Below are 10,744 nucleotides of genomic sequence, written 5' to 3' on the forward strand. Positions count from 1 at the left end.
ATGTAGAGCAGCTGCTGCCTCTTTATTTCAAGTGCTCTTACCACTGTATATAGAACTGACTTGGAATGTGGAGCCAGAGCCTGTTCCCATGCACACTCGTGTGCAAGAGTGAGTACAGGTTTTGTTACAGTGAGTCCCTGGGGGCAGGATACAGCCAGCTGCAGGATGCAGTCAGCTTTGTACAAATCCAGTTTTCAACAGGGCATCTTCATTGCACACTGGTAGCGATATACAGCAGTCTGGTATATGCTCCACTAGAGCAACGGACTCATACTAAAGGTGAGCGAGGCCTTACGTACTGTCTGTCCACTGTGACTGTCCCAAGTAATCTTTAATAAATATGAAGTTTTACCCCAGTTAAACTAGGCTGAGTTCTGTCCAAACCAGCCTCCTCCCGTAAGTGAGGAAGTATTTCTATTTTGTATAGAGCTCTATATTTTATGTGGAGCTTCCACTACATTTCCATACCTTTTCTAGAACATACGCAGGATCTGTCAGTTCCTATGACAAGCTACAACCTTGGTCTCCCCTTTCCATGGGAGAGCATTCACCCAACACGTAGCACTAGCATGGTGGAATTTGTCTGTCCAGCAAGGACACCTGGCAAATGTCCTGCTACTAACAGAGAACAGACAAGGGAAACTGTTAATTCTGCACTTGTCAAAGGAAAGCAAGGAAGGCCTTAGTATTGGCTCTATGCATACAGGGGTAGAAGACATGGTTTGTAGTGTTTGAGCTGAGTTTGTTAGTCAGACAATTTGATAAGACAGCCAGTATAGTACTTCCCTGCTTCCTCCAAGTAAAAAGTGCAAGAATAGTATAGATCTATGTTGTACAGTACATAAAGGGTTAGACTGTTCAGTACAAACCAAGTACTTTGGTAGTACAAAGGTAGTAGGGAAAAAGCCCAGCACAATCAAAAGGCACTTATGTTGTAAGGCAGCCACCTTAAGGGATTCTTTATCTTCTCTTGCTCTTTATTCAAACAACGATGGGCTGTATTTGGACAGGGAAGGTATGCACCATTTTGATCATATACACTTACAGAAACAGTAAGGAATTAAGTACCAGTGACACAGCACTTAAGAAAAAGGGTTGATGGCTTCCTTAAGCTATGAAAGGTCTGATGTGAAAGACACATACAAAACAAGTCTCTCTGTAGCAGAGAGCTGTGATAAGGCTAAAATGTTTAATTTCAGATGATTCCATAAACAAACAAGAAAGCCTTTCTATTTGAGACTTATTTTTTGGCTGTAGCACAATGACATATCAACTAGAAAAGACAGATGTCATATTGAATTGTCCCAGTCTTCCTCCTGTGGAAGGGCACTAGTAACTGTAGTAACGTCTGTCGTACAGGAGGATGAAAGATGAAGACAAAAGTCCTTCCAAGGGGCTGGGCTTGCAGAAGTTCTGCTGTGATTAAGAATTAGCTGCTTGTATTTGAGATCAGCTGTGCAAGACAAAGCCAGGACACTCACCCAAAAGAGAGTACAAACAAATAATTGCACCTGAGACCACTTGGTTACAGTCCTGAGGTAAAAGCAAACAGATCACGCCTTCATAACATTGTCTGGGGCCCAATGGTGATGCTGCTGTTTGTCACTCGGATCCCATACCACCCTGCCCAGAATTGGGTGTCCTGGCCTCCATGCTGAAACCAGATGTGCCGAACTCCAGCTGGGTAATTCTGGAAGGTGTAAGAAATCTGGAGAGAAAGGAGAAAATTCCTCTTAATTTGCCTAAATAAACCAGCACTGACCTAGAAGCTAGGACAACTACAGTATGTGCATCTTGGTCTCAGAAAAAGCTCATTCTAATATATCTTTAATTGAAAGTGCATCATATCCCTTTTTGAGGGATGAGAAAAAAGTCTCTCTTATTCAGCCTTCTGCTCTGAAATCCCGTCCAAGTCAAATGTAACATTAAGCTTGATTCTTAGTTATGTTTGTCTTGTAAGCAACAACATAATGGGGAATCTACAGCCAATTAAACCAGTTAAACATGTTTAGCAGTTTAAGGAAAGTAACGTCTGCAATACTTCAAGTGACGTCCATGCAGTAATTTTAAAACAAAGCTTTTTGATCCAATAAAAACAAGAACTGTGCTTTTGTAACTAAGTTATTTAGACAAAAGCTTAGGTGAAAACCAGAAACAACTGAAGAGATTGAGTGGAAGTAACACAGAAGCCTGGGGAATACTCTTTAGAAAACCCTGGGCACCTACAAACAGAACCTTGCTCTTTCATGACACTACTGCTTCTTCAGCATTGACAACAGCAAGGGCTTACCTTTTGTCTTGAGTAGAGGAGGCTGAAGAGCAGAGAAAGTAGATTCCACAGGGGACTTTTGGCCAGGTAAGACTTGCAAGATTTGAGTGTGACAATACTGATGTAAAGCTCCTGCTTACCTCTCTCCACGTTGCATCGCTCCACTGCTCAATAACCACTGGCTTGGGGTGGAACTCCTCAAGGACAATGTAGTCTTCAGAAAGCAGCCGGACAGTGAGTTCATAGCGACACCCACAGTCAAATCTGGCAGCGTACCTAGAGAGGCAGGGGGAATCAAACAGTGGGGTTGTAGATACAGCGTTCAGTTATCTTTAGTGTTGAAAGACAGCCCCCAAGGGGATGTCCATCTGCAGCGGAAAAGGAATGTTGTCCCCATAGCTATGAAGAAGTTCTAAAACTTCCAGCTATCCAGCTCTTCACAGGATTGTTACCTCCTCACAGCCCAATGCCAGAAATTCTAGATTCAGTGCACACACTTACCAGTCCTTGACTACAATTTCAGGCCGTTTCTCATCCATCAACTGATTCCAATATCCTTCTTTCTGCAGGGTAATGAGTTGAGACTTGAAGCATGGCCTGCAGCAGCAATAGAGACATTCACAATTTCACAAAACACATCTCTTCCCTCCCAGAGCCACGCTTTCCCTGACATTTACTCTAACCAAAAGCCCACCCAGTCCTTGAGTGCCCTCAAGGCTGGCATGACTAGGGCTTTTCCCATAGTCTTCCCATGTCTTTTCCCATAGCCAGAACTAGACAAGGAAGTGAAGTGATTAGCTTCACTCCTAGATAAACGGAGCAGTTACCTATAAGCTGGATTAAGAGGAGTCTCTGCACTTGTAGTAGTAACAGGAAACCACTGCTTATTGGATGTAAAAGCAGCTAATCATCTGTTGACAGCTTTATTGCATGCTGTTAGCAAGACAAACACACCCACCACTCTTAGAGGTTACCAAGCTTTGACCTTGACAGGTAAGTATCTGATTAGCTCCATAAACTGTAACCTTTGCCCACCACCTTTGGCAGAAGAGAAGCAGAGAGCCCATATGGATTATTCACAACTATAAAAATGTTACAGGGAATTCCTGGTAGGGACAGAGAAATTTAGCACGCACTACAATTAATTGTCTCAGTGGTACTCCTGTCTTTTTAGACTAACTAGTATAAAAAGCTAATTAAGCTCCTTTTCCTCACACGAACTACGGTTCAGTAACCTGCCTCAAGCCTTCTACCCGTGGTGCTTTTGCAGACAGACAGGAGGATGCGGGTCCCCCAGCTCCAGATTACTGGAGTCAAGTTCTTACCCATATGAAGTGACAAAGTATTTCTCTACTTTGGGGTCCGGCATCCCTGCTCCATGAGGTCCAGGCAGAACTTCAATCTTCCATTTATCTCCTTCATTTTTATCAAGTTTCCAGTGCCGAAAGTTGTCTAAAACAGATATCAGAGATGAGTGTTAGGACCTCAGTTCAGTTTCCAGCAGTGTCTCTGCTTTTGTTAAAGAATCAGTTACACAACGATACTAAGAACCTTCTTTGATGAGTTTTCAGATACGTTGTATTTTTTTTCTACAGCTTCAAGCAACTCTTGTCTTTACCTTACCATTACTTTTAATGCAGCTGCTGCCAGCTAGGGCAACAGGTGGCAACTTTCTGACCAATGACATGCTCATAATCAGTAATAAAGTAGAATTACTGTAGTCATATTAATTCTTTGACAACAAACATTCCCAAGCTTCCCAAATGGTTAATCCCAACACCTGACAGTTTCGTTACCACATCATACTTGCTGTGCAAATTATCTGTCGCTGTCTGCAGTGCTGAGGCCTTAGTGACTCCAGAGGTTTTTTTGGTCACAACCACACATATGTATTTATCACCATTTTACCTACCCATGACAGTTTTATTACAGCTGTTTACTTGTGGACAGTCCCGTGACACCAGCAGTACGTGAGCAGCGCACGGAGGGCACTGACTCATTCTCACTGTTGGGAAACTCTCAGCTGTCTACTATAGATGACCAAACCAACCTTGAGCACAGGGGTTTTTGATTAAGTTTCTCTTCAAGCTGCAGAGCATATAGAAGATCTTCCAGTCAGTGACGCTCCTGTCCAAATTCTGCACGTAAAACCCCTCCCGCTGGCACTTGCGTTTCCACAGGGTGGCCAGGTCCACCACGTCCCGCCACTGCGAGCAGACCAGCCTGCAGGAGCGGAGCAGGTCCCGGGCGGGGAGCAGCGACAGCAGCTCCACCAGCACATCCTCGGGGAGGTCGCAAATGGTTGTCATCACCGACCCACGGCTGTAGGGCTACGCGATGGCAAACCCCCGGGCACCGGCAGCGCAGAGCTTGGGGAGATAAGCAGGGGTTTTAGCAGTTACTACCGGCCGCGCCGCGGGCCACGGCCCCGCCGAGCCGCTCCCCCCGCCCGGCCCCGGCCCCGGCCCCACCTGCGCTCCCCGGACACGGATGTGAAGCGGCCGCGGCCCTTCCGCAGCGGGCGGAGCTCGGGGCGGACCCGCGGCCTCCCCGCCCGCCCACACGCGGCCATTTATCAGGGGGGCCCGGCCCGGCCCCGGCCCGCCCTGGAGCCGCGGCCGCCCGCCCAGCAGCGCCGGAGGTAGGAGCGCTCGGACCGGGGGGGCGCCGCGCCGGGACCCCGCGGGGGTCACCGGGGAAGGCGCAGAGGGGAGAGGGTTGGAGGGCGGGGGCGGAGAGGGCGGCGGAGTGCGCTGCGAGCACGGCCGGGCCGGGGGCACCCCGGACGGTGCCGGGGGGAGAGGGGAGGCAGCCGGCTCTTGCAGCCCTGCCCCGAGTGCGTGGGGGTCCCTGCCGAGCGAGGAGACCAGCCGTGCTCCATGGCCAGGCAGAGAGCGGGCTGGGCATGTGCAATTCCCGCAGGAGGTGAAACCCGCATCATCTCTCTTTGCATTGAAAAAAAAAAAAAAAAACCCAAACAAAAAACAACCCAAAACACCACCCCATCTTATTCTTCAGGACTGTGGTTGAGGGTTGGAAATGGAAAAAAAAAAATAAAAAAAAGGAGAATACCCAATGCTACCTCCGCAAAAGCCAAGGAGTTTTAAATGACAGTTGTCTCCTGCAGTGCAGATAGAGGACACAGGATAGCTCTGCACCTGGAACATCTGGATTTAGAATGCCACTACTGTAGTAACTCCCTATTTCATCCCTCCCCTGCCAGATTTGGTGCTGCCGTATTTCATCAAGTACCATGCCAGAATATTTCACCTGCTTTGTTCTCAGTGCTCTCCTGGGCTTATTGACTCACTCCTGGGGAGTCTGGCTGCATCTGTGCAGTTTGCTGCAGTCTCAGCAGCTTCCCAGCATCAGGCCTCAGCTGAGATAAATGCGGTGTCACAGTGTGTCCCACACTGATGACATCGGGCTCTGAACGTGCACACTCGTGTTTCTATATTCCTGCAGCTCCTGGCCCCAGACCTCAGGGCAGCAGAGAGCTGTTGGGAGTCAGAGTGCAGAATTAGCACATGAAGCTAAAGCACACACTTCTGACTTAATTGCTCCAGTTTTAAGGCCATAGAAAAAGGAATAATAGAGAACATCAACTGAGTTATTTTCAGTTATGCTCAGATCTGTGTTTTATACAGGCTCATGACTAAGGAGATCCAATGCCAGCCCCTTGAGGGAAGGCTTTTTGGATACAGGATGAACTATTGCAAGTGTGGTTCCAAGATGCTCACCACTATTAGGTACTGCTTTGCAGCATCTGTCATCTGTGATGTTCTTACAGGCAGAACAAACACCCATATGCCACCCCCTCTGCAGAGGAACTCAGTGCTAAGAAGCCGAGTTTTGCAGCAGCAGAGATTTCTAGAAGGACTGATTCCAGTTGGGGAAGCTGGCAAACTGTCCATGATTGCAGATGTCAACTACTTGCATTTTGTGGATGGATTTAACTAAGGGCTTCTCTGAGAACACAAAATATTAATCTGCCTACATGCTTTAAGGTATTAACTTAATAGGGGTCAGGCCTTGAGGTTAGGAAGCAATCTATGCCCCCAAAGTCATGCTTTCAGACAACATGCTCATTTCCTCTCTTTTCTAATGCGTCAGTGTTTGACATCACTGAGGACAGGAGACCCCATGTCTGAAGGACCACTGTGTCACTGCTTTTTTCCCTCTTCTTTCTCAGAAAGTTCCATCCAGGCTGGCCCGAGGATGGAGTCCCTCCCCGAAGCAGTCCTGATCAGAATCCTGGCTTCCATACCTGCGGTGGATTTGGTGCTGGCGTGTCGCCTGGTCTGCTGCCAGTGGAAGAACCTGATCGATGGAGCTGCGCTTTGGATCCTGAAGTGTCAGCAGGAAGGCCTCACTGGAGCAGAGTCACAGGAGAATACAGAGAACTGGCAAAATTTCTACTTCCTGAGCAAGAAAAGAAAGAATCTCATTAAGAACCCCTGTGGTGAAGGTGAGAGACAGCCATAAACAAGGCCCAAGATTTCATAGATGTGACCAGTCACTGGGAACTGGACATCTCCAGTCTTTGAAAAAAATATTTTAGTTACCATCAGGTTGCAGCATTTTATTCTTGTCCAACTCAAATCACTTAATGCATGCAGTCAAATCATTTAATGGGCATGAAGGCCTTTGATAATCAGCCTCTGCAAAGGGCTCTACTTGACATCAACTTTATACAAGCCCCTGCAGGGATCAGAATCCCACTGGAGAGACGAAGAGATCCTTTGCAGAACCCCTGTCCGGTGCAGTAACAGTAACAGCACCTGGGTTTCCAGATTGCTTCTTGCCAAACCATGACAGGAAAGATCAAGCCTTTCCCCCAGGTACATAGCCATTTTGGTGAGGAGCCTTAAAGTTTGTTAATATTAGGTTCAGCCAGACTAATGGTCTTTGCCTGAGCTCTACTTAACAAACATCTCCATAGATGCAGTGCTAATTTTGTATGTAGGCTATCACGGTACTTTTCACAAGCCAGAGAAAGGTTCTAGTGAAAGATGATTGGATTTCCCAGGTTCACAGAAACTAAGACTCATCTGAGTTTTTTATGCCATTTACAGAAGACCTGCAGCACTGGGGAGAGGTAGAGAACGGAGGTGATGGCTGGAAAATTGAAGATCTCCCGGGGGACTTTGGAAAAGAATTCCCTAGTGAAGAAGTCCATAAATACTTTGTTACATCTTATGAGTAAGGCTGCTTTCTTCTCTTATTCAGAGAAGGGGACATTTTTGGTTTCCACAGTCCCAGGAGAGACTGTGATACCCATTAATATCTCATTTCAGGTGGTGTCGAAAGGCTCAGGTCATTGACCTTAGGGCTGAGGGCTACTGGGAAGAGCTGATGGATACAACCCAGCCTAAAGTTGTGGTAAAAGACTGGTAAGTAGCAAGGATGCCTCAGAAGGCAGGCAGAGAGTCAAGAAAGAAGGAAGGGCAGGGAGGGCATATACCTGCACTGGGCCTTAAAACCTCACCCGCCACACAGGTAAGGCCAGCAGCCGGGATCTCCTTGCAGGTACGCGGGACGCAGCGATGCCGGCTGCCTCTACGAGCTCTGTGTGAAGCTGCTCTCAGAGAATGAGGATGTTCTGGCCGAGTACAAAAGTGACACTATCACTATCCCACAGGACAATGATGGCAGCTGGACTGAGGTGAGTTACAGCTGTGGGCTCAGCAGGTGACAGCCAGCCTGCATGAATCGGGGATATTTTGAAGCAAAGAGAAGCAGGAGAGTTCTCCTGGAGGAGAAGGCTCTGTTGTGTTCTGTGGAGCCATGAACCTGTGATTGAACAAAGGTATTGTTCTGGAAGGCTGCCTTACATAAAACTTGGAAATATGCTGAGCCACCGCTGCAGGTGTAAGCTGAAGGAGATGCCCAAGGGGGAGAGGTTCAATGGCCTCTGAACAACAGTGGGATCAGAGCTCCTCCCAGTAACTCCCACTGTAAATGTCCTCATTGTTACCCAGCCTGGTAGGTGTGACTGGGGCAGGTGGGGTTGAAGGCTCTGTGCACTAAAGTAGGGCGGGTTCATGGTGGTTTGACGCTTACCAACAACCATTTTGTCTCTCATCCCAAAGATCTCCCACACTTTTTCTGACTACGGGCCTGGGGTCCGCTTTGTCCGCTTCGAACACGGTGGCCAGGACACGCTGTTCTGGAAGGGGTGGTATGGCGTACGTGTTACCAACAGCAGCGTGACAGTGGAGCCGTAGCCGTGCTGAACTGGAACCCGCATGCTGGAGCTGACATCCCTCAGAGCATCCCATGGCCTTTGGATGGTTCCTGCATGGTGCTGCTTGCAGGCTGTAGAACATACAACCTTTCTGTTTACGAATGTGCGTGCAAGATGCCAGGGGCCAACATCCATCTTTCCTCAAGATGACTATGCAAAGGATGCAAATAGATTTGTGAATGTACCACGTTAGACTCAGCCTCACCACTTGCACTGATGTTCTCCATCAGCGAGGTAACCTAAAAATCCTGCAGACCTCACTTCTCTCCGGAGCTGCTAAACCCTAGCACCCAGCCTGAGCTAGACACCCCTCCTGCCGCTTCCCAGGCTTAGGCACTCCTTAAGCGGTAATTTGGGCATATTTTCTGGAAGTTAAAGAGTAGGGGCAAAAAAAAAAAGGAAGAAAGAATAGCATAGACCTTGTGCTCTTGGGAACACAGCAGCAAGCTGTTGTTAGCCCCACTTGGTCTCGGTTCTTCCTGCCAACTAACAGTGTCCATAGAACATACACATCTCCGTCCACTCTGTATGCTCACTGACAAGACAACGCTTTGTACATACCCCTACTTAGTGCCTCTTGATAGCGCTCAGGGCTTTGAGCCACCGTCCTGAATGCCCAGGCTTCCCTGAGCCCAGCCTGCCCAGTCTTTCCTCTCCAAGGAGCACTCCCTTGATAGAGCTGGTGTTGCTTAGAGAGAGGGGCACTTACATTTCTCTGTCTGTTTGCTTGTCTTCCCTTCCTGGGCTGCCAGCACATGCGTATTTGAACGCCACTTTGCATCAAAGTGCACCCTTATGAGTGCAGTGTAACTACTACTACCCGTAGCCGAAGGAGAGAGCATCCGAGCTGCTCTGTGCACGCTCTGCTTCATCAGGCTTTCTGCACTGCTGCACCTGGATGCCTGGGGCACACTGGCCTCCCAAACCACAGCCCTGCCAGGCCAGAGTCCAGGCAAACATAATAAAATAACACAGTTTTGTGTGGATCTTCCCCTGTGTGCTGGCTATTTGTGTTCTGTGCTTAAGCATGCTTTTTCTGTTATGTGAAGTAATGTCAAGCAGTTCTATCCAGAAAACAGGAATCGCTGTACCTTGTATAATACTGTGAGTCTCCCAGAAAAAGGTACGTGCTCCGTTCCCTGACCCAGCACCTACCTCTGGGGCAGGCCACTGAACACCAAACAAACAACAAACGTCCTCCAAAGCACCTCACGCTGGAACAAAGCAGCTGGGTGATGAGAACTGGAGAGAGAATTTAAGACATAAACTACTCGCTTTTGGCCAAGAGCACAGCATGAACACACCTCTTAGCCTGTCTGCTTTAATACTCGGAGGCACTGAGAGAAGCCGAAGCTGCAGCACCCCACGCAGACCTTTCCCGCTCCCAGCAGCTGACACCTGCTGTCCTGGGCAGCCAGTTGCATCTTGGTGGCTGCAGCTGTATGAGATCCAACTGTAATTTTCTTTTTTACAAAGCCCACCACAGCCAGTCCTGGCTATAAATGCCGTTATACTTAAAAGGTGTTTTTTTTCCTTTTTTCATAATAGGTTTTACAGCAAGTCTCTTGCAGAGCAAGAGAACAGAGCAAGATGGGGCCCTGGCAAGGAAGCACTAGCATACATCTCTTGTCAAGTCTAATTGAATTTTTCTATATGAAGCATCTATTATTACACACCTGAGGGGTTTGTGGACAGATGGAGGAGTTTGCTCCCGCTCCAGGCATTCAAGACTGGAAATGGGAGAAAACAATTCTGACAATTGCCTGTTACTTGCAGCCCAGCTGTTCTATCCAGCTGTAAAAAGGGGGGTAGTTTAGGAGACTGGTTCCCCCTAAATTAAACAGCTTCCAGAGGGTGGGAACGGCACCTCCCGAAGGCCACGACAGCAGGGCATCAGCCACACGTGCAGCAGAGGCTGCCAGCCTAAATCTGCAGCCGATATGACTATGGTCACGGCTATACCGAGTTAAAGTGGCAAGTCTCATGGAAGCTGGAAAGCACAACCATTACCTGAGACAGCTGCACGAGAGAGCTGAGCTCCTTACACAGCAGCCTACACGTAAAGCAAAGGTACCCAGACAAACCAGAACAGGACACACAAGGTACATGGTCAAGATTGGCATGGGAGGAAGAGATGTCACAGGAACAGAAGAGCTGAGCCACAGTGACAGCAGAGGGCAGCCAGGCTGCAGGCAGCGAGCTTATCCCTGCCATCGGCGACACCCCGT

The 10,744-nt window shown here is 48.3% G+C and overlaps 2 protein-coding genes across 3 annotated transcripts; one reads left to right on the top strand and one right to left on the bottom strand.

Moving 5' to 3' along the window:
- Nucleotides 1-144: 144 nt before the first annotated feature.
- On the bottom strand, nt 145-4,785 carry FBXO6 (F-box protein 6). Its single transcript, XM_065649834.1, has 6 exons — nt 4,741-4,785; nt 4,320-4,638; nt 3,595-3,721; nt 2,771-2,866; nt 2,410-2,545; nt 145-1,708 (listed from the first exon to the last, which is right to left on the bottom strand). Exons 2-6 carry the CDS (start codon nt 4,576-4,578, stop codon nt 1,562-1,564), a joined length of 765 nt encoding a protein of 254 aa, XP_065505906.1. The 5' UTR covers nt 4,579-4,638; nt 4,741-4,785; the 3' UTR covers nt 145-1,561.
- A 40-nt stretch (nt 4,786-4,825) lies between these two features.
- On the top strand, nt 4,826-10,160 carry FBXO2 (F-box protein 2). 2 transcript variants are annotated; one of them, XR_010607413.1, is made up of 7 exons: nt 4,826-4,910; nt 6,462-6,737; nt 7,345-7,471; nt 7,567-7,662; nt 7,799-7,934; nt 8,362-8,750; nt 10,065-10,160. XR_010607413.1 is itself a non-coding variant. In XM_065649835.1 (6 exons), the coding sequence occupies exons 2-6, from the start codon at nt 6,488-6,490 to the stop codon at nt 8,494-8,496; spliced, it is 744 nt and encodes a 247-aa protein (XP_065505907.1). In that variant the 5' UTR covers nt 4,826-4,910; nt 6,462-6,487; the 3' UTR covers nt 8,497-9,978. The 2 variants fall into 2 exon arrangements, 1 of the variants encoding a protein (XP_065505907.1); XM_065649835.1 differs by lacking the exon at nt 10,065-10,160 and having other exon boundaries at nt 8,362-9,978.
- Nucleotides 10,161-10,744: the final 584 nt, after the last annotated feature.

Source organism: Caloenas nicobarica, chromosome 22 (genome assembly GCF_036013445.1).
Source record: "Caloenas nicobarica isolate bCalNic1 chromosome 22, bCalNic1.hap1, whole genome shotgun sequence".
Lineage (NCBI taxonomy): Eukaryota > Metazoa > Chordata > Aves > Columbiformes > Columbidae > Caloenas > Caloenas nicobarica.